This window comes from Elgaria multicarinata, chromosome 12 (assembly GCF_023053635.1).
Source record: "Elgaria multicarinata webbii isolate HBS135686 ecotype San Diego chromosome 12, rElgMul1.1.pri, whole genome shotgun sequence".
NCBI lineage: Eukaryota > Metazoa > Chordata > Lepidosauria > Squamata > Anguidae > Elgaria > Elgaria multicarinata.
In genome coordinates this window covers 36,799,941-36,822,170 of record NC_086182.1, presented here as the reverse complement: position 1 = coordinate 36,822,170, position 22,230 = coordinate 36,799,941, and the positions used below count along the sequence as shown (strand labels likewise).

The following is a 22,230-nucleotide window of genomic DNA, read 5'->3' as shown; positions in this document are numbered from 1 at the left end:
GGCTGCCCGTCGGCCGGGCTGAGCGCGCGCCGCGGGAGGGCTGCCCAGCGGCCTCCAGGCGCTGGAGGTTTGGGGGCCCCCAGGCCCCGGACCCCAGACGGCGCCTTCCAGACGGCCGGGCGCGGCTTCCGGAGCGGCGGGCCACGGAGGCCGCCGGCCGGGGACTTGCCCCAGGCCCGCGGGCCACAAGCCAGGCGGCGGGGAGGGGGAGGCGCGTTCCGGGGGCCAGCCTCTCCTTTGCCCCGGCCTCCGGGATGGCCTCCCCTTCGAAGCAGCCCAAGCCCCCACCCAGCAGGCCCCAGCGGCTGGACGCCAAGCTCCGCGCAATCGAGGCCTCGGCCTTGGCGAGGAGAGCTCACGGCCCCCGGAGCCGAGAGCTACCAGGGCAGGATTACCTGGGGAGGGGAGGGGAGAGGGATCTGCCCGGCGGGGGAGACGCGCCGGGCTCGCTCCTTTCCGAGCGCGGCGCAGAAAAGCAACGGCGAGATCGTGGGGGGGGTCCGTGGGGGGAGGAAACGGCGCGGCGGAGAACACCCCTCTCCCCTGCCTCCTGGCCCAGGGAGGCGGTGGGCTCTCCCACACGGGAGGCCTTCACGAGGCAGCTGGACAGCCATCCGCCAGGGATGCTTCAGGGTGCATTCCTGCGCGGAGCAGGGGGTTGGACTCCAGGGCCTCCAACTCTACTTATTCTGTGACTCGAAGAGCAGCAAGGACCAGGCGCAGGGGCAAGGCAAGGCTGACTTTTATTTCTTTGCATTTGGCAGCAGAATTTGTAGAAATTAAAACTGCAATTTGCCCTGCAACAACTTACACGGAGAACAATTTAAAAAACAAAACCATCTAAACCACAACCAAGAACCAGGAATGGACAAACATGGGAACCCCTTCTCATTTTGGGGGGTGGGGGAGAGAGGGCTGTGCCCCCTCCCCAACAAGGCAGTGGGTGGGTCCCTCCCCTTCCCCCGGCGCTTGGCGCCTCCCTCTGGCTTGCAGCCCAGGCAGACTGAGCGGTCAAAGGACTGAGGGTTATTCTTCTTCGGAATACTTTGTGTAGCTCATACAAAAAAAAGAGCAAAGTCCTCCGCCGAACACAGAGCGGAGGGAACACGTTCAGGCAGTGCAATGTAAACAGCCCGTGGTCACTCAGCTGCCGAGAACCACAGCGGCAGCCAAGAGGCGGGCGTCCGGTGGCGCTGTCCCTGACCCTGGCCAGGAGAGAGGGCGCGGTTGGACCCCGGCCCGCCACCCCGCGGTAGGCACTGAAGAGCGTCCCAGACGGTGTGCTTGAAGAAGAGAGGGACGCGCCCCCAGCGCGGCGGGAGCGCCCCCAGCCTGGGACACGGCTGCTGCCCAGGACAAGGGCGTGCTGTTGCCGAGTGAGCTCAGTCGCACGCTGCCCAATGGCGAAAGGCCACGTGTGGACGGGAGGCGGCCAGAGGCCCCTGTCCAGCTCAGGGGATGTGCTTAAGGTTGGCAGAGGTGTGCTGCCCAGGGACGCAGGGCTCCGGAGGCTGCCCGCCCTCGCACACAAGGGCTTTGGCTCTCGTGGCCCCGGGACCCTGGCTCGGCCTCTAGTGAGGGTCTCACTAGAGTGAGGGTCTCCCCATCTCCCCACAGGGACAGTTGCAGGGCTGTTCAGGGCCCAGCGGCAGAGGCAGACAACTCAGGTGCCCCATCCCCTCCGAGGGACTCGTTCCCAAGCAGGGCCGCCGGATGGCACAAGGCCTCAGCCACGCCACACGAACAACACCCACAGCTGCCCAACGGCCCAGGGAGTCTCCGTGTGGGCAGAGGGCCCCTCCCTCCTTCCCTCCTCCTTTCAGCCAAGTCCTGCTTCCACAGGTCCACCAGGGCAGCGGCATCTTCAGGATGCGTTTAACAGACAGGGAAGCCCGTTGCAAGCCCGGCTCCCGCCAGAGGCCCTTGCGAGGTCCGCCATGAACCGACAGTCACTGAAAAGGCGTTGAGGCCCGCAGGCAGGAAACCCTCAAGTGCCCGGCAGGGGTCTGCCCGTCTAGAAGACATAGATCTTGTCACGCTGGACACAATCGAGGTCATCGTCCAGAGTCAGTAATACCTACGACGAGAAGGGAAGGAGGCGTGACGTCACGCTGGGAAGGCCGCCCCCTTCCTGCCAGGGGAGTGGGCAAGGGCACAAGAAGGCCCCACCTTTCTCTCCGGGGGGCACAAAATCACTGCGCTTCAGCGTAGGGCCAAGGGGGTGGGGCACGCCGGCTCCACGCCGGGCCACAGGAACGCCCCCACCTCCCGGAAGCGGCCTCAGTGATCCACGTGCTCCTGTAACCTCCAGGATGGACTACTGCAATAACGATATACATGGGGCGGCCTTTGAAGACTGGTTGTAAACAGCAGTTAGTGCAGAATGCGGCCACTCAATGAGTACCCAGGACTGGGCATCGGCAGCATATTACGGTGGCGCTCTGCCCGTTGAACTGGACCCCCGTCCATTCTAACTGTTGTTTTTGACCTTTAAAGCCCTTCATAGCGCAGGACTGGGGTAGTTTAAAGTCCAAGTGGCTCGATGTCTACCTACGTTAAGATCGCCAGTGTTGGGCCTGCTGCAGGTGCCCTGTCACCTGGTAAGATGGATGGATACCAGAAAGGGGGGGGAGCCTTCTCGGTGGTGACACCACAGCTGTGAAACACTCTCAAACTGCGGCATGACACACACCCCCCCACTCCTCCAGGAACAATGATTGGCCCTCGCCCCCTTGGCTTTTGGAAAGGGTGTGAAGACTCCTCTTTTTAATTTAGCCTTTAAATTACGTAGTTATTTTAAAGTTTTTCAGTTTTTTATGTTCTTGTTTTTGTTGATTAAAATTCTTGCACCAGTCTGCCTCGATGGCTTTTTAGCAAATAAAGTGGCATATAAATGTTAATAAGTCAGTAATTGTTTAATGTGTTACATTTATATCCTGCCTTTTCCCTCTTGCAAGGAATCAGAGGCAGCTCGCATGGTCCTCCCCCTCCCCCTCCCCCTTCCCATTCCATCCTCACGGCAACATCCCTGTGAGGGAGGCTGGGCTGAGAGCCAGCGCCTGGCATACAGTCACCCAGTGAGCTTCCATGGAGGAATGGAGACTTAAACCCGGGTCCCCGGAGTCCCAGTCAAACACTCTAACCACTACACCGCGCTGGCTCCAAGGGAGCCAATGACAGCAGACAGCCCCCTTATCGCATCCTGCCTCCCAGCTTGCTGACATCAGGGGGCCCTTTCAGCACAGATGGCCCCGGGGGGCCCCAGGGAGAGGCTGCTGCTATCCTCTGCCCCCCCCCCACTGGGCCCCCCAGACCGGCCAGGGTCACCTACCAGGAAGGAGCCAAACATGGCGATGGAGGAGAGGAAGTGCCAGACGTCGTGGTCGTCAAAGAAGCCCAGCAGGACGCAGTCCCGGTTGTGCTCACGGGATTCAGCCGGCGTCTTCTGCGGAGAACAGCAACAAGGGCCGGTTTGTGCTGGGTGGAGACGGTGCGCAGCCTGCGCACCGCCCATGACTCTGCAGCACAAGCGCGGGAGTTGGGCGCTGCGAGGGGGGAGGGGGGCAGGCGCACCCCCCTTTTGACTGCCGCCCTCCCCCTCCCCCGCCCAAGCAGGAGCACCGGAGCAGGGCTGACCGGGCTGCACGGCAGGTGCTGGGGTGTGTGTGTGTGTTTCGGGCCCCTCCAGACTTGGTTCCGAAGTGCAGCTTCATCTCGTGTCCCCCGAGGCGGGCTGGACAAAGCAGCTCCTTCTGGCCCCTGGGGTGGGCGGGGGGAGAGAAACGGCTCACCTGCCAGGTGCTCAGGCCCTGGAAGAAGAAGAAGAGGGCAAAGCCCCACACGACGGACGTGCAGGTGATGCAGAGCAGGGGGATGAGCTTGAGGCGTTCTCCGCTCCGGAGCTGCAGGGCAAAGGGGAGTGATCAGAGCCGCCGTGGCGCATGTGTGCCGTGGCCTGGGGTCCCCTTTGGCAGTGCGTGGGGGGTGCAATTCTGCAGTGACTGAGAGCCCCCCTCTCTCCCTCCCCCTCCCTCCCTCTCTCTCTCTCTCTCTCTCGGAGCTGCCGGTGGGACTGGCTGCCACCCCTCCCTCCACACCCCTCCCCAACGGGAGCCCCGTCTTGCGGCTGGGGGCACCTTCATGATGATGTAGAAGGCGAAGTAGAGCAGCAGGTTGCAGATGCCGATGGCCAGGAGGTAGGAGGCGAAGTCGTTGGGCCGCATGATGAGGCCGTAAGCAGCGCTGTGGGAGTAGGGTCGGGGGGTCAGGGGGGGACCTGGAGAGCCGCTCCGGTGGGGCTAGGACTCGCCAGGCTCCGTGGCCCGTTCGTGTTGGCACGACTTCTGCATTGCTAGCCTGCTTCTCTGTCCAACTACCACCAAAGCAGCTTATATAGGGTTTTTTTAAAAGATCTAATGCAAATTCACTAAAAACACTAACTCAGCAAAAACAGCCACGGAACCTTAAACGGTGAAATAAGAGAGCAGGGTCACGTTGCAAAAAAATAAAGAATGAAGGACAAGGAAGGCGCAGATCAAAACAATGTTATGAAAGGGGCAGGTGGGCCATTTAAAAAACTGACCCACACGCTGCTTCTCTGCCCATGGGCCTGGAAGAGCAGGAAGTGCAGGAAGAGGGGGAGAGAGCCTGGCAGATCTGGGGCGAGAAAGTATTCCACAGATCTGATGCCACCCCGAAACGGCCACGGCGTCTCCCCATGCCCAGGGCCCGACTGCACGCAACCCCCTCGTGGCCCCTTTCCTGCCCGCCAGCTTTTATTTATTTATTTAAAGCGTTTTTATAGCGCCGCCTCACCATTCCTGGCCTCAAGGCAGTTTACAATCACATATAAAACAATTCCGTTAAAACCCTCAACCCACATTAAGACACTTCCATTCAAACCCTCACCCTCAAACCATGCAACGCTTTTACTCACAGGGACCAGTTGATGATGTTCCCCATCACCAGCAGCACCATCCGATCCTGGGGACACAGGCAGAGGGAAGGGGACACGTCTAGAGAGGCCGGGGAGGGGAGAGGAGGGGAGGGGGAGGGGGGAGAGCTTCCACACAGCCTCCAGCCACCCCCCTTCCAGGACAGGGAGAGGCAGGGCCAGTGACTCACCACGTACAGGGGCCCACTGCACTGGCGGATGCAGTCCGTGTACACCACATGCAAAATCCTGCGCAGGATGCCGGAGTCTGCGGAGAGACGTCATGCTAGAGCCACGCGGAACCTGCGCGGTCCTGGAGTGGGCTCGCTGGAGGCAGAAGGCCCCTCCGGGGGTCCAGGATGAGGGTGGGTCCTGAGAGAGGGGGCGGCCTGCATTTCTCTAGGGGCTGGACAGGCCTGCCTGACCCAGCCGGCCTCCATCCCAGCTAGACCACAGGGTGGCACCTCTGGGGTAGCTTGTTGTGCTCAGCGCCCGTGGGTGACAGACACCCACGAGGCCTCTGTCCTTTGGACTCTGCCGAGCCTCAGGGAGGGATGCTGAGAGAAAACTGGCTCGTGTGTGTGAGTGTGTGTGTGTGTGTGAGAGAGAGAGAGAGAGAGAGAGAGGGGAGGAGAGGGAGGGGGGAGTCCCTGCCAGGAGCCACCGAAGGGAGAAGGGCTGGCACAGCTCACCCAGTTTCCAGCGGCCCATGTAGTAGAGCTGGGTGCTCAGCAGCATCGTGGAGAGGATGTGGATGATGGAGAAGACGATCCAGAAGGCCATGTTGCCCTTGCCGAAGACCTGGGAGGATGGAGCACACGCACTGTTACCCTGAGCCACGTTTCTACGCCGCCCAAGAGCCACGGCTCTCCGGGTGGTTTGCAAAAGACAAAACCCTTAAAATGAAACATAAAACCTAACAGGAAAAAAGAAGAGCCATTTACAGACAACAAACAACTCAACGCAATCAACCACAGAAATCTCAGGACCGGTTAAAACCTTATCAGAGGGCTGCCGAACGTCGAGGAGTGGCGGAAAGTCTTAGCCTGGCGCTGAAAGGATGGCAATGTGGGTGCCAGGCGGACCTCACTGGGGAAAGTGTTCCACAGTCGGGAGCCAACACGGAAGAGCCCTTGCGGTCTCTCCCTTGTACCATACCTTGTTCAGACGAGGCACCTGGAAGAGGGCCTCAGGGGGCCATCATAGTGAATGGGCAGGTTTGTACCGGGGGAGGTGCTGCATCAGGTACTTTGCTCTCAAGCCATGTAAGGCTTAATAGGTCAAATCCAGCATCTTCAATTGGGCTCGGAAACATAGTGGCAGCCAGGGCAAGAGGGCCAGAACCGGTGTTCCACGCTCAGACCTTCTGGTCCCCGCTATCAATCTGCCTGCTGCATTTTTCACAAGCTACAGCTTCCGAACCGTCTTCAAGGACAGCCCCACGTCGATTGCATTGCAGTAATCTAACTTGGAGGTTACCAGAGCACAGACTACAGAGGCTAGTTTATCCATGTCCAGGGAGGAATGCAGATGGGCCACCAACCAGAGCTGGCCAAAGGCACTCCATGCCACCACAGCTACCTCAGCCTCCAGTGACGAAGACGGCGCCAGCGCAACCCCCAAGCAGCCCGGCCACCCACCCTGGCCAGGTTCGGACGTCCTGAAAAGCTGCTCTAGGGTGTAAGCTGGGCTGCGCACGGCCCGCGGCTTCTGCGATGCAGTAGGGTGGGGTTAGGGCTCTGCACGCCGCCCGCGGCCTCCTCCCCTTCCCCCCGTCCCGCGCCCCACATTAGACGCCTTCTGTGTGTGCGCAGGGAGTGCTCCGCTCCCGCAGTTCTGTTTTCCAAGGAAGCCGTTTGGAGCTTTTTTGGCAACGTAAACAGCGTGGCGCGTAATGGGAGAGAGGAGGGCGAAAGGGCCCCGGACCGCCCTAAGCCTCTCGCCTCGGTTCTCAAAGCGAGTAATCGAGGCCCTGGGAGAGCGCAACGCGCCCCTGGCGCAAGGCGGAGGCAGCCTGATGCTCTCCAGATGTTTTGGACTACAACCTCTGGCTAGGCTGGCTAGGGGCTGATGGGAACTGTAGTCCCAAGCATCCAGAGGGTGCCTTTGCCGGCTGCCCGGGCCCCTTTCCCAGCCGGCCCCGGCCCCGCACAGCTAGCTGGCTCCGCGTCACTCACCACCCCGACGACGGAGAAGAAGATGACGATGGCCAGGCAGGCGTAGGCGCTGTAGGCGCTAGCGTTGATGTCCGGGTGGCGCTTCTGGTACAGCTTCAGCATGCACAGCCCAGCAATCATGTACATGAAAGAGGTGTCTGTGGGGGGGATGAGCAGGGGCAGCTGGGTGCGGAAAGGCCCCGGGATGGCTTCCGGCACCCCTCTGCACATGCGCAGGAGGGCCCTGCCCTGCCCTGCCCTGCCCCCCCCCCCCCCCGGCCCTCTCTCCACCCGCACCAAGGCGAAGCAGAACATGTGAGGCAGGCTGTGTCCTAGGAAGCCCTTGGCTCTGCAGGGCCTTCCCTGCAGCCTCCCCGCACCCCCCCCCCCGCTTGCAGAGTCGCTTTGGGGCCGGCCCCATCGCACCTCCCGTTCAATGCTCACCAAACTGGAAGTTGGTGTAGTTGGGGCAGACGTGGTAGCAGGCGCTGAGGAGCCCTTCCATCATGAGGGCCGTGCCCATGGCGTAGAAGAGGCCAAAGTGCTTAGGGATGCCGCACTCCTAGGAGAAGGCCGGAGGACCCCGTCTCAGGGAGGGGAAAGGGGGCAATGCCCTGCCCACGGCACTGCCTGCCCCACACCCAGCCAAGCGGCATGCAGCGGTGGCGGCAGCCCTTCCCTCATTCACCCAGGGCAAGGGCTGCCCAGGAACCAGGGCAGAAGGGAAAAGGGAGGGAGGAACGCACCGCTCAGAGCACATACGGGTGCATGTATGTACACCCGCGGTTCCAGAGGCAGGCATGGTCTGGTGGGCGCCGTTAGCAGGACCGCAGGACTGGGCCGGCTGTATCCTCTGCCCCCCCCCTCTAACTCCCTGCTTGAGAGCTCCTAAGACAGCCCCCCCCCCGAAGGGGGGCAGCACAGGCCCAACAGGAGCTGGCCAAGTCGGGGGCGATGGACAGCGTCTGGGCAGGGACACACAGGATGCCCCCCCATCCCTCACCACAGCCTGCAGGTCGTTGCGCATCAAGGCCCGGTTGTAGTTGATCTCACGCTGCAGGATGATGAGCAGGAAGAGCAGCCCCAGCAGGATGTAGCCCAGATTGCTGAGGATGTTGTTGAAGGCGCTGCAGGGGCGAGGAACAGGGGCGAGGAACAAGGGCGGGCCGGCGGGCGTCAGGGCACCACAGAGGCAGAGGAGCCCGCCCCGTCCCCTCCCGGGGCCCACACGCCCCAGCTCCGGCCCCGGCCTGGCCCGTCATACCTGAGGTTGCCCAGAGGGTGGGCACACAGGAAGTTGTAGTAGCAAATGTCTTGGTTCCCGGTCACATTGACCACCTGCCCACAAGGGGGGGGGGAGGGGGAGAGAGAGAAAGAGTCACCAGGGCAGGGAACTGGATGGGCAGGCGGGCAGGCCGGCTGCCTCAGCCCTCCCCCCCCCCCCCGGCCCTCGCCTGGGCTGCCCGGGGACCGGAGCGGAGCTCAGAGCTGGCAGACTGGGCCGCGCTGGGCTCTCCCGGCTGGGCTTGGGTGGAGGCCGTGGCCTGGACCCCCAGGAGGGCACAGAGGGGGTTTCCCACAGCGCCGGCAGGGCAGGAGGAGGCCCGGAAGCCTTTTGTTACCGTCTGGTAGGTGATGACCAGCTGGATGACAGGCAGGGCGTAGAAGACAGCAATGGTGGCGATGTTCCTGTGGGAGATGGAGCAGGCGAGAGCCGGCGTCACTTCCACAGAGCGCCGCCGGACACCCATTGCAGGGGCTCTGCTCGGCGAACAAGGAGCACAAGCAGAGCGCCAGGAAGTGGGACCGGGCAAGGGGGGGGGCGGCTGGCAGCCGGCCTCCGGGGCCCTCCCATCCCGAGCCCCCCTCTCACCAGAAGTAAATCTGATATTTCTTCCGCAGCACCCGCTTGTCTTTGCGGGCCAGATCCGCCACGTACAGGTATTGCTGCAAGGAGACAGGAGGAGCAGGTGTGAGCCAGCGCTGGGAGCCAGCTCCCCCGGCCCCATCGAGAAAGAGGACCTTGGCCCCAGGTCTGCAAGGCGGCCAGCGCTCCCCCGCCCGGAGGGGCCCAGAGCACTCCGCCCCCGCCGTTCACAGCGCTGAGCCACCGTCTAGCCTGCCCCCCACCCCAAGGGCAGCACTATCTGCCCCCTTCCACCCCTGCCACAGCAAGGGGGGCCTGCAGGGGGCCTGTGGGGCTCAAGGGGGGAGCCAGCGCCGTGCCCACTCCCACCGCCTGCCCCCTCCCTCCCTCCCTCCCTCCCTCGGGCCTCCTCTGCTTGCCCTCCACGGCAGCGTCACTGCCGACCCACCCTCCTCGGGAGCTGGTCCGCAAAGGCTGCCCATGGCTGCCCCCCCGCCCCCCCCGGAGGCACCTTGGTGCGGACGACGTTCTTGTCTGAGTCGATGTCGGCCAGCGTGTCGTAGTCGTCCTCTTCCACGGAGCTGAGCGAGTCCAGCCGTGGGCGCCCTGCCACGTGTTCCAGGGAGCGTTCTGTGGGGCAGGGAGGGCTAGCGTCACCGCCAGGGCAAGCCACAGGGGGCGCCCCTGCCGGGGCTTCCCGTGGCCAGCTGGCCCGCCAGGCACCTCCGAGCACCTCGGGGCCCTCCAGCCCAGCACCCTGTGAGTCTCGGGAAGCGCCTCGGGGCAAAAGGCCCAGCCATCGAATTACCGACAAAGCCGACCTCTGCCCACCCAGTGCTATGGGGCACAGAGCATGGGGCACAGGGGCATCGGGCACAGAGCATGCGCAAAGGCCCCTGCTACTACCCAGCTCTGCAGGCGGCCGGCCGGCCTGCCTGCTGGCCGGCCTGCCTTATAAGCCCCTTCCCTTCCCAGGAGCAGTGATCGCCCTGCTCTGGGAGCCCAGCCCACGAAATCGTCTGGTATTGGGGGACGGAGGGGGGGGGAGGAGGAGGAGGCATCATGCAGATCACCTCCGTCTTTGTCAGCTTTCTGAGGGGGCTTCGGTCCCCCAGGCTCAGCAAAAAGTGGAACACGCGCACACACAGCCATCAGCTGCAATGGGGATCCCACTTCACCCACCAGGCTGGAAGGAAAAGAGTGGACCCTCGCGTCCTCGGGCGCACCTGTGTATGCCAGCGTAACCCACCCCACCCCTTCCGTGGGCTCAGTGGCTCCCACATGCAGGCCCTCAGAAAGCTGCAGCTTGCCCAAGATGGAGCAGCAGGGGAGGGGTGGGGTGGGGTGGGGTGGGGGTGTCTTTGCATCAGATTCCTGGTGCCCCCTGCCTCCTCCCCCAGGCAGGGAGCAGCAACACCAGGCTTCTGTGTACTCTGTGAATCCTCAAAATACAATTTCAGAAATCCAGGGAGAAGGGGATGGGCAGAAGCTGGCTTCCAGGGAAGAAGGGGGCGGGGGCTTAAGCCCCATCACCACTTCGGCCTGTAAGTTTAAGGCTAGTCCGGCTACTGCCCACATTTGCGAGTTTATCTCCCCAGCCATCAGGGCTGGAAGCGTGATTCATGAATGACAAATCTTTCAGCCCGGCGCACACAGAGAGGCCTGGCGGCAGCTCCCCTCCGCCCGGCCCAGCAAAGGGGCCAAAGCTTCCGCCAGGGCCTGGCGCCAGGAATGGGATGCCTGATTGAGGGGATTGGGTCTCTCTGCCGGCCTCTACCCATAGCCATGGCCCAGTGTCTCTGGCGGTGCTGGCACGGATCTTGCCCTTGAAAGGAAAGCAGAGAGTCAGGCAAAGGGGGCGGCGCTCCGGACCACCGCAGGAATCTCAGCCAGGATCGTTCCTTTGCGCAATCCCTGAGGCCCAAGGATCAAGAGAGCCCGGCGCCCGCCCCGCCCTTCCGGGGAGGCAGAGCACATGCAGAGGCCCACAAACCCCAGGCCTTGGGGCGAAGGAGGCTCCTCTCGGGCTGCCAGGTGCCAGCTAGCCCAGCGAAGCCTCTCCTCACCTGCGTAACTGTAGGAGGCTTCTGTGGAGAGCAGGCTGTCAGTGACGTTTTCGGTGCTGGCCGTGGAGCCGTTGTCTGCAACAGCAATGGAGTGCAAGTCTGACTGAGCAACGCAGCAAGACTCAGAGAAGGCCGGGGAGGGTGGGTGGGTGGGTGGGAAGGCAGGGGAGAGCCTCCCCCCCTCGCAGCGCCTTCCTCATAGAATCACAGAATAGTGGAGTTGGAAGGGGCCTACAAGGCCATCGAGTCCAACCCCCTGCTCAATGCAGGAATCCACCCTAAAGCATCCCTGACAGATGGTTGTCCAGCTGCCTCTTGAAGGCCTCTAGTGTGGGAGAGCTCACAACCTCCCTAGGTCACTGATTCCATTGTCGTACTGCTCTAACAGTCAGGAAGTTTTTCCTGATGTCCAGCTGGAATCTGGCTTCCTTTAACTTGAGCCTGTTATTCCGTGTCCTGCACTCTGGGAGGATTGAGAAGAGATCCTTCAAATACCCTTTCAAGTATTTGAAGAGTGCTCTCATGTCTCCCCTCAATCTTCTCTTCTCCAGGCTAAACATGCCCAGTTCTTTCAGTCTCTCTTCATAGGGCTTTGTTTCCAGACCCCTGATCATCCTGGTTGCCCTCCTCTGAACATGCTCCAGCTTGTCTGCGTCCTTCTTGAATTGTGGAGCCCAGAACTGAACGCAATACTCTAGATGAGGCCTAACCAGGGCTGAATAGAGAGGAACCAGTACCTCACGTGATTTGGAAGCTATACTTCTATTAATGCAGCCCAAAATAGCATTTGCCTTTCTTGCAGCCATATCGTACTGTTGGCTCATATTCAGCTTGCGATCTACAACAATTCCAAGATCCTTCTCGTTTGTAGTATTGCTGAGCCAAATATCCCCCATCTTGTAACTCTGCATTTGGTTTCTATTTCCTAGATGTAGAACTTGGCATTTATCCCTATTAAGTTTCATCCTGTTGTTTTCAGCCCAGCACTCCAGCCTATCAAGATCACTTTGAAGTTTGTTTCTGTCTTCCAGGGTATTAGCTATCCCACCCAATTTTGTGTCATCTGCAAATTTGATAAGTGTTCCCTGCACCGCCTCGTCCAAATCATTAATAAAAAAGTTGAAGAGCACTGGGCCCAGGACGGAGCCCTGCGGCACCCCACTCGTTGCCTCTCCCCAGTTTGAGAAGGTTCCATTGATAAGCACTCTTTGAGTCCGATTCTGTAGCCAACTGTGAATCCACCTAATAGTCGTTCTATCTAGCCCACTTTTAGCTAGTTTATTAATCAGAATATCATGGGGCACTTTGTCAAAAGCTTTGCTGAAGTCAAGATATATGACGTCCACAGCATTCCCACAGTCCACAAGGGAGGTTACCCGATCAAAAAATGAGATCAAATTAGTCTGACAGGATTTGTTCCTGACAAATCCATGTTGGCTTCTAATGATCACCGCATTGATTTCAAGGTATTTACAGATTGACTTCTTTATGATCTGCTTTATAATCTCCTCATCCCACTGCCAACGTTCCTGACAAACGGGCAGAGCTCGGCAGCGGAGTGAAGGGGCAGAAGACCCCGTCCCCCACCCCTGAGTCAGGGGGCCGGCAGGCAGGCGAGAGCCAGGCCGCCCTCCTTGGCGCTCCACGCCCTCAGCCCAGGCAAGGTGGGGTGTGGGGCGAGGGACTGCAGGGGGCAGCAGCGCCTGCACTCACCGAAGGAGCCGTAACTGTAGCCGTTGTACGGTGGGCGTCCCAGGAAGGCGTCTGGGGAGATGCGGGGCTGCCCTGCAACGAACCAGAGCACAGCCATCAGCAGACCGCGACTGGGGAGAAGGGGTCTGGGCAGGGGCGTGGGCAAGGCTCCTGCTCCTCCGGGGCTCCGTCCTCAGCTGGAGGGAGCATCCAGGAGAAGGCGCAGCTGACGGGTGCTGGCGGAGCGGGGCCTACTCTGCCCTCTGCCCGCGGCCCCTTTTTCATACCCCTGTAAGCTCCACATCAGAGCTCTGGAAGGAGCCTGGGGCGTGTACCCAAGATCCCCTCACGGCACAGAAAGAGTTAAGAGAATTCGCTGTTAGGAAGCTAAGAAACGAAGGAGATTTGGTGCTTACCCAGGAGAGAAGCTGAATGGGGGGTGCCCCAGAAAAGGAAGAAGGAAAAGAAAGAGAGAGAGAGAGAGAGAGATTTACCAGTGTAAACCCAAACCCAGTTGCCCCATCAGTTCATGGCACAGTTGCCTGAGACAGCACTCCTCCCTGGGGCCTGTCAGCCAAAAAGCTGCAGCCTGGCCTTGCGAGGCCTGAGTCACTCCTGGCTAGCGGGCAGCAGCAGTTGAAACAAGACAGGGAGTGGGCACAGTTCCTAGCGCCACCCCCCCACCCCACGAGATATCTGGAGGCCCGGAGGTGACGAGGAGCAAGGCGGAGTTCCTGTCTGATGCCGGGACAGACAGAGGCTGTATACAGGGGCAATTCCAAGCCGGCAGAATTGAGTGGGAACCGGTGTCTTGGGACAGGGCTGCATCCCAAAGACTCTCTGACTCCTAGTTCTTCTTGACGGTGGTGGTGGCGGTGGTGGCATGTGTGGGGGGGTGGGGTGGGGGGTTGTTGAGGTTCTAATCTCAGATTCTGGAGGCAGACCTGAAATCCTAACGATTCCGCAGGGGCTGCAGCGCCTGGGGGCTGGAGCACTTCCTGTCCGCCCCTTGTGCTTGTATCTCCCCACCCACACCCACTCGCCTTGCTCGGAGGTCGTGGGTTCAGCCGAAGCTCTGCTAGGCTTGCTACGGTCTGTGCCAGCTGAGCACCCAGTTGCAGAGGGGGCACAGTTCCTTTCAAGGGCAGGGGGCTTAAGAGCTGGGCCTGGAGAGAGAGCCGCCCTGCAGAGGCCCTTGGCCCAAACCTCCCCCTCACCTACCGGTTTCAGCACTGGGCGTGTCCATGGCAGCCGAGAGCCCCAGGCGCCGCTGCTGCTGCTGCTTCCGTTGCCTGCAGAGCAATTCACAGCCTCAGGCACCGGCTCCTCCGCAGAGAGCCCGCCCTCGCGCCCCTCCAAAAGCCCACGGAGGAGAGCAGAGGGCGTCCAAGCTGGCGGGCGAAGGCTGGCTGCTGTGTCCCTCCTGAGGGGTGGATCCCTCCGCCCCAGGGAAGGGCATTCATTTCAGGAGGCGCTAAGGGCCGCAGAAGCACAGACGGGCCACGTCCTGGGAGGTGGCCCAACGGCTACCTGGCCTACCCCATGGTTGTGAAGCAGGCAGGCCCGCCGGCCACCCCGCCACAAGCCAAGCCAGGCAGCAGGTAGAGGGCAGAGAGGGGGACTCCAGGCAACTCTCATGCAGGTGCCAACGCGCAGACGGAGATCCTGGGCAGTGCGGGAAGGCCGGTTGCCACAAGGACCCTCCTAGACCGACGGGCAGCCCCCTGCACCCGGGATGGGACGGCCGGGGTGGTGACCCTCTGCGTGGCTGCAACACCAGGCCATTCTCAACGGAGACGAAAGGCCGGGGGGGAGGTGCGGGGGGGGGGGGGAAAGGCAGGACCCACCTCCAGTTCTCCCAGCAGGCGATAAGCACTGCCAACACGTAGAAGGAGAGGAAGACCCCCAGGCTGAAGAGCATCCCGCTCACGTAGGCCTGCGCTGCAAGGAGGGAGAAGGAAAAGAGAGGCCTTGCAGAGGGGCAGCAGCGGATGCTGGAGTCCGATGGGGGCGGGCAGGTGGGGGCAGGCACAGCGGACGGTCAGCCCCCCCCAAAGCCCTACTGCTAAAGGGCAACAGGCCCGACGCCTGCCAACATCCGCCAAGCCTCACCGTGGCTCTCAAAGCAAGACGGCACTTCCTCCGTGGCCTGCATGCCCTTTCCGGCCTCTTCCCTTCACCTGGTGGTTGCCTCACGTGACAGGGTGGCCTTCCTCTCTCCCCCTCCCTGGGGGGACCTGGGCCACTACGGTTATGCACCACCAGGCTCCATTGGGGCTACATGGAAGTCAAACAGTACCGAGCCAGGTCAGGCTGGTCTCTCCATCCCTCGCTGGACCAAATGAGTGCAGAGGCCACCCAGCGCTACTTACAGATGACGGCTGGCGACACAACCACGTCCAGCGTCTTTTGGCGGTTGCCTTGATTGACAGGCTCGTCTGGGGGGACAAGAAGGCCAGGGGTGGAGAGGAGCGCAGCCCCAAATCCACGCCCCTCCCCTCAGGCAGGGCTCCACGCCCCCCCTCCCGAGGCCCCCTCCCTTCCTGAACAACGCAGGCCTTGCTTTCAGCTCCCCTGGAACCAACCCTCGGGAGCGCCCTCCCCCCAGGAGCTGGCCACAAGTCGGGGGTCCCACTGTTGTCCTTTCAGCCAGCATGGAGCCCGCTTCCTCCAGGCATCCCACAAGCAGGGGTCTGCTGAAACTCAGCCGTGGGTTTGTCGTCTGCCCGGGAATTGGCGACTGGCAACAGGGTTCTACACATTCAGAGCCCCCGGGAGAGCTCTGCATGCAGGCCAGCGAAAGGGTGCCTCCTACGTCAAGGCAGCAGGAAGAGGGCAAGCTGCTCTTAAAGGGAACGGCGGCACCAGTGACGTCACTGAGCCGGGGCAAAGAGCCTCCTCCTCCTCCGCCTCCTCCGCCTCCTCCTCCTCCAAGGCCCCCGTCTCTGCTTCGCACCCTTTTAAAAAGTGCCCCCAAAGACCCTGCGGGTGTCTGCAGAAGAGGGCCTCCTCCTGGCTCATTGCAGAACGAGGGATGATTCTCCCTTTGCTCCTACTCTGAAGACAGGCTGGCTGAGGGCGATGGCGTATGCCGGCGCAAGACCCGACGGCGGCAGACAACGCTGCCAGCAGCAGAGCTCTGCAGGTGCGCTTGGAGGGCCACAGGGCGGCTGCTACACGAGCAAAAAGATGCCGGCAGAAGAGCCAGCTGGGGCGGCCCCATCGGTGGGAAGGGTCAGGAGCAGGCTGATGCCAGGCCCTGCTCCCCTGCAGGCCACAACCCCACCCCCACCAAGGGCGCAAGTTTAGCATGCTGATGCTGGGTCTACAAACAACAACGCCCCCACCCCCGCTCCTGCAGGCCAGGAGTGGGGAACCCGAGAGGCCTCCCTGCCCACGGAGAACCCCAGTGGGGCTCCTGCCCCCCCCCCCCCCCCCAGCAAAAGGCTCCGCATCGGGAAGAGACGGGTATGGGGACCTGCTGCTCCTTCAAGGCGCTTCGAGGTGGCAGCTCACAGGGGCACCTCTGAGAAAGGCGGGGGGGGGGGGGCGTGCGGAGCGGCCTTCCTCGGCAGCCGCCGCCGCTCCAAAGCACCAGGAGCACCACAGAGGAGCCAGGTGAACGAGGACGCCGCCTCTGCCTCCTGCATCCCGGGGGGGGGGGGGGACTGGAGGGGGGCAGGTGCGGCCACCGCTGCGAAGTGGCCCCCGGGAGGTTTCCCGGGTCGCAATCCTGCCCTCAGGGCAAAGAAGATCCCCACCCCCTGTTTTAGGGGGAGTCCATTTCCACCCTCCAAACTAAGCTACCTCCCAACCAAATATTTGTCTTGCTGGGATACTGCCACAGGCACCAACTGGTGGCATCATAATCAGAGACGCAACACCAACCGGCAGGCTTATGCTGAAGCCCCTGCCCCACCCCCACCTCCATACCTTTGGAAAAAGGGTAGTAATGCAGGGGCCCCCCGCAGGCCTCGTCTTCGGTCTTCACCACCACCACCACGTAGAAACTGTGGCTGGGGAAATCCTTCTTCTGCAAACGAAGGGGGGGGGGAAGGAGGCAGCGCTGGCATCACGGCCCTCCTGGGCACCTGGCTCAAGGGACTGCCTGGGCATCGCTCAGGGGCCAAATGCCCCAACCAGCAGCCTCCGAAGAGACCCAGAAGCCGCCCTCCTCTCCACTCCCTCAAAAGGCTCATTCTTAACCCCTTTGGAAGGCCGCTGTGAGCCAACAGGCAGCCTGGTCTGGCCGGGGGTTGTGGGCCCCCAGTGGCCAACTGCTATGCTAGGAGCAGCGCACCAATTGCTGAGAGCACCCGAGGAATCCGTGCTCCGTTCAACAAGCATCGCTTCCTCCGCGGCGCTCCCGGGGCACGGCTCGACTCCTCGGGCACAACGATAGCATCGCGAGCACCTGCTAATTGATGCCATCGGAAACCAGGGAGCCGGCCGGCCGGCCAGGTTGACAGGGCTCAGGTTGCCTTTGGCCCGGTTCCCAGCGGGCGCGCTGTACCTGAACAGTGATGGCCGCCTTCTTGGTCATGGTCTGGTACATGCCGATGAAAGCCACGTTGTTGTCCAGGTCGTAGACGGGGCACTGGGCAAGCGAGCGTGTGAGGAAGGCGGGGAAGAAGCAACAGAGTCAGCCCCTGGGGGGAGGAGGGGGAGGGGCCCGAGGGGGACGGACCCTCCCTGCCCGCCCTCCTCGCTTACCAAAATGTCCTGGATGGAAACGACCGAGCACGGGAAGGCCATCGCGGAGGTCACCTTCACAATGGCCGAGTCCACGCCCGCGGGGAACTCGTACTTGAAATACTGCCGGGGAGAGAACGGAGGCATTGGCGAACGAGAAGCAGCGCCATGGAGAGCCCCTCCCGCCCCCTCCCCTGCAGGAGCCCCTCTCGCCCCCCCTCGTCCCCGCCCCTCGTGCCCAGGTCCAGCAGAATCACTTGCAGCTCAAGGTAACTCCAGCGGTGACCACGCAAGAACCCCCCCCCCCCCAGCAGGGCCGTGGCCTGCAAATGCCCCTCAAGGCACGGAAGAAGCCGTTTCCTGCCACGCGGAAGGGCGGCAGCAGGCGGGAAGAGGGCGGCTGGGTGGGGAAGGAGGACGGGGCTGGGTCCGCACGGAGACGGTCCCCGGTTCCACCCACTCCCGGCACGTCCAGCTGACGCGGATCTCAGGTTGAAGGGGAAGGGAAAGGCAGCAGAGAATCGCTGCCGGCTGCGGACAGATCGCCTGGCGGCCTGGCAGAAGGCCGAGCCCTGCGCCCCGAGGGAGACGGCCAAGCACCACCACCAGAGCCACACAACTCCTGGGGCGCCCGCAGACACCACCGGCCAACCGGTGCTTCCTCACTTCACAGCCAGGTGCCGAACCCGAGGGCCTTGGCGTCATAAACCGAAGCCCCAGGGGTGCCCCTCGCACTCACCAGCCAGGCCCCACCCCCCACCCCCTCGCACCGATCCCAGCAGAAACAGGCTCTTGGGCTGGACTCACCTGTGGCTGGGATGCCGTGGCATTGAAGCTGAAGTGCTCACCTGTCCTGCGAGGGGAAAGAGCAACGCCTTGGGGTGAGTGCGCGCATGCCGGTGGGGTGACGCAGACACCAATGGTGGTTAAGCTAACAGGGGAGGAGCCACGTTTGCCTGGAAGCCCCGCCCCCGCCCCCAACCTGAAGAAGGCTCAGCTCCCTAATTTGACATGGGAATGGGTGGGCAGGCAAGTTTCAGCTACTCAGGAGCGGGAGAGCACTTTGCACATGTTCAGAGAATCTCGTTACTATTAGTTCATGATCCCCTCCGCAGAGGCTGTGCCCCCTTCCTTGCCCGCCCCTTTACTGTACCCATTTACCAGGCCAACTCCAGCACAGGGGCACTGTGGCCGCGGCTGCCTGTCCCTCTGGCCAGCGGAAGGGGGCCTGCCAGGGCGAGGGGCCGGCTCCTCACGGCTGGAGTCGGCAGACCCTGCTCACCTGAGCACAAAGTTCTCCACGCGAGAGACCTGCAGCTGGTAGGACGCGTTGACCGACGAAAGCGTGGAAACGTCCACATAGAAGGATTGCGTCTCAACCTCCTTCTTGGTCGGAGGCTGGCACAACGTGCGGCCGACATCCTGGTACAGGTACTTCCGCTGGTACCTGGAGGCCGAGAGAAGCAGGAAGGCGTCAGAACACAGGCTGTGGAGTACTGGGGCACAGGAGACTCACCCCTGGTCCCACTCAACTATGGCAGACCCGCTGAAAATCGGTCCCACCACATCCCATCCCACCCCGCCCAAGATGGAGGAAGCAGAATGAATTAGCTTAATTAACCCATGGGTTGTTGCCTTAACCAGGGTTAACCAACAATTTCGCTGCCAGAGAACTGAGCAAACCGCATGTTGTTACACAATTCCTGGGTTTGGTTCTTTCCTCCCTGGGCAGGCAGAGGAGCTGGGTTTCTTACCGCTCTTGGCCACTCTGCTTCTGTTGCCTGGCAACGCCCCCCTCCCATGAACAACCAACGGTTCTGGGCTGGCACGCAACATCAACACAGAGTTCACCAACGAACAACAAAGCACGGGTTCTCTTTGTGGATTGTTCAGGGTTAACAACCCCTAGCTAACCCATACTTCTGAGTTTGCATGTAATGGCAACAATCCATGCTGACATAACTCTTGGTTTAGCATTATGTGCAAAACCATGGTGGAGGTGAGTCCTTGTTACATCCACACCATACCAGGCTGGGGACCAGGCAGGACTTGCTAAAGCTGGAGCTTGGATATTTATTTATTTATTTAATTTATTTGCATTTCCATATTGCCCAATAGTTGAAGCTCTCTGGGGAGTTCACCACAGAGGCGTGACCTCAGGGACGTGGGTGGGAGGGTGCGCCAAGGAGGTCAGAAGCTGCAGCCCCCCTCCAGCCAGGAGGAAGCCGCTTATGCTGGGGTGGACGAGCTCCACGTTCAACACCCAGCCCACCGCTCTGGCGGCCTAGCTGAAGCGTCTGAAGCAGAGGACTCTGAGCGCTGCCAGTCAAAAGCACGGTGCAGATATTCTGTCTTTTCCTTCTTCACGGACTTATTTTCTGATACTGACAGAGACGGAAGAAGTGGTGGGCAGAGATGTGTGTGTGTGTGTGTGTGTGTGTGTATTTCCAGACCTCATTGTTGTCTGGGCCGGCTGCAACCGAACACGAACAGGGCCGGGCGATGACCCGACAGCAGCCTCGCCTTCGGCTGAGAGGAGCCCCCCCCCAAGGGGTGTTCCGAAGCACCACGGTGGCTGCCCATCGCCCAGGCGAGCGGGATACTCACAGGCCCCTGAGGATTAGCGGCACCTGGAAGGACACCACGGCCTCCTTCTGCCTCACCACGAAGAGCAGCGGTGTCTCCTTCTGCTCCGAGGACACGTTCACCGACACCCGGACTCCCTCTGTCTGCAGAGCAACCAGGACAAGGGGAGGGGTTAGGTCTGAGAGCTAGCAGTCAAGAAAATGGGGCAGTGGACGGAGGGGGGGAAGAGAATGGCAGGGCGGCGCGTGCCTCCCCCTGGGCCCTTGCCCGCTCTCTCCCCAGGGGCAAAGGCACCCATGAGGCCAAGAGATGGACCACAGACAGAGCCTTGCTATTGAGGCCGAAGGTCCATCGAGGCCAGCTGGCCAGCGACCTGAAAAGAAGGCCACATCCGGCCACCAGGCTCGGCGCTTGTGAAGGCCTCCACTTTGTTTCTGAAGAAGACAGGGCCGGGGGCTCAAGCCGGCCTGCAGGACGACACATCATCCTCTGCTGCCCTGGGGCGTGAAGGGCCCCAGCAAGGCTACTCTGCAGGGCGAGACAGGAGCGGGGAGCAGAGCAAGGCGGAAGCGGCCACCGTGGGAGCAGCATCTTCAGGGGCAGGAGGAGCCAGGCGGGGGCCGAGAGAAGGGGCCGCGGTACCCCAACGGGCATCTGCCCCCACAGGCTGACCGAGGAGAGGCTGACGGGAGCCAAAGAAGAGCCAGTCCTTACCCACATGCGGCCGCAGAAAGAGGCTGGCTTTTCAAAGTGGGGGACGCATCCCCCGTGGGGTTGCAGTACGTCCGGTTCAGTGTTAGAAAAGCCAACGGGAAGCCAAGGTGGCCGGCCCCACGCGGAGACGGCCAGAAGAAAGGAAAAGCATCCCCCCCCCGCCCTCCCCAACACCAAAGGCTGAATGCTTGTGCCGAGGCAGCCTTGGGAAGGCAGCTTCAGCCTTGCCAGGGGCTGGAACCTACCCCTGGGGCGCCGTGGCTGGAAACTGGCAAAAGTATTATTGCCTAGACTGCAACATTTCAAAATGAGTGAAAGGATTTCGCTTCAGAAAAAAGGAACCCTTCTTGGAGGCCGCCGATGACGTGGGTCTCTTTCTGAGCTCAGAGGTGCTGCTCTAAGGATGGGCACGGCCCTGCCACGCACCTGCACCAGGTGACAGCAGTAACACCCCAGGTGGAAAAGGGCAACTGGTAGAAAGGGGGTTAGAAGATGCACCTTCTATGGTGCAAAGCCCACCTTTGCTCCCTCCGCCCTTGACTGCTCTCTAGACCGCCGTGGAGACATCTGGACAAAGGCCAACCTCATAAATTGCCCAGAAGCAACAGACTTCTCACAGTTTGCCAAGTTTCGACGCCCTCCCCACCCAAACGATCAGAAAGCAGCAGGTGAGGACCTGAAGGAAAACCCTCCGGAGCCAAAGGTTTGGCACAACTTGGAGGCCCGGGGGGGGGGGGGGGGAGGAGTTAAACCTCTTCAGGCAGAGCCCCTAATTGGAATTGCTCTGGTGGATATTTGGGAGGAGGGAGCCGAGATGTTTCCGCTTGAGATCTAGAAACTTGAGGGCAGCTGATTTGGACAAGTGCAGTAGGAGACAACCCACAGCTCTTGCCTGAGGCAGGGAAGGCGGAGCCCCGGGTGCCAGCGGGGCGAGGAGGAAGAAGACGACGAGGAGGACGACGACGTGGCTCTGCCTGGCAAGCCAGTGCCTTGGTGTGGGCTACAGGCTGCACTCTCGGAGAGGCCCGACCTTTGGCGGACCCGCAGGGCGAGGAAAGGGGGAGGCTCTGGGGGAGCCCGCGCCACAGCCAGGGTGGCGTCCCCTGAGAGAAGCCTCACAAGGGGGCTGCCCACCCTGGGGTGCTGCGGAAGGGCCACCCGAGCCGCGCTCTTCCGCCCAGGCGCTCCAGCTGTTCGCCCAGCCAGCAGCCCCCCCGGCCCCGGCGGGGGAAGGAGCGGGGCGGCCCGCGGGTGTTGCCGGCGCGCGCCCAAGCGCCCCCGAAGGGGCCCCAGCCCGGCGGGCGAGAGGGGCCGGGGAGGCATTCTGCACACGCCCAGAGGCTCACCCAGTTCCGCATGACGGTGTGGTTGAAGGCGTAGATGTTGACCAGGTCGGCGTTGACGGCGTCCGCGTAGAGCTTGTCGAAGTCGGCCTCCTTCTGCACCACGCTCTTGGCCGGGCCGGAGCTGGAGCCGGAGCCGGAGCCCGCACCCGGCAGCGGCGCCAGCAGCAGCAGCAGCAGC

General features: G+C 61.9%; 1 protein-coding gene across 2 annotated transcripts; it reads right to left on the bottom strand.

The window, feature by feature from the left end:
* Positions 1 to 731: 731 nt before the first annotated feature.
* Positions 732 to 22,161, bottom strand: SIDT2 (SID1 transmembrane family member 2). Of its 2 annotated transcripts, XM_063139338.1 has the most exons (27): positions 22,053 to 22,161; positions 20,014 to 20,135; positions 18,689 to 18,853; positions 18,214 to 18,259; positions 17,428 to 17,529; positions 17,228 to 17,311; positions 16,648 to 16,747; positions 15,087 to 15,152; positions 14,558 to 14,655; positions 13,936 to 13,996; positions 12,736 to 12,807; positions 11,023 to 11,097; positions 10,734 to 10,781; positions 9,468 to 9,586; positions 8,963 to 9,036; positions 8,712 to 8,778; positions 8,354 to 8,427; positions 8,093 to 8,216; positions 7,534 to 7,651; positions 7,111 to 7,247; positions 5,626 to 5,734; positions 5,125 to 5,201; positions 4,937 to 4,983; positions 4,137 to 4,242; positions 3,792 to 3,902; positions 3,332 to 3,445; positions 732 to 2,077 (listed from the first exon to the last, which is right to left on the bottom strand). In XM_063139338.1, exons 1-27 carry the CDS (start codon positions 22,062 to 22,064, stop codon positions 2,015 to 2,017), a joined length of 2,391 nt encoding a protein of 796 aa, XP_062995408.1. In that variant the 5' UTR covers positions 22,065 to 22,161; the 3' UTR covers positions 732 to 2,014. The 2 variants fall into 2 exon arrangements, with proteins under 2 accessions (XP_062995408.1, XP_062995409.1); XM_063139339.1 differs by lacking the exon at positions 10,734 to 10,781 and having other exon boundaries at positions 13,936 to 14,006; positions 14,562 to 14,655.
* Between the last annotated feature and the right edge of the window lie 69 nt (positions 22,162 to 22,230).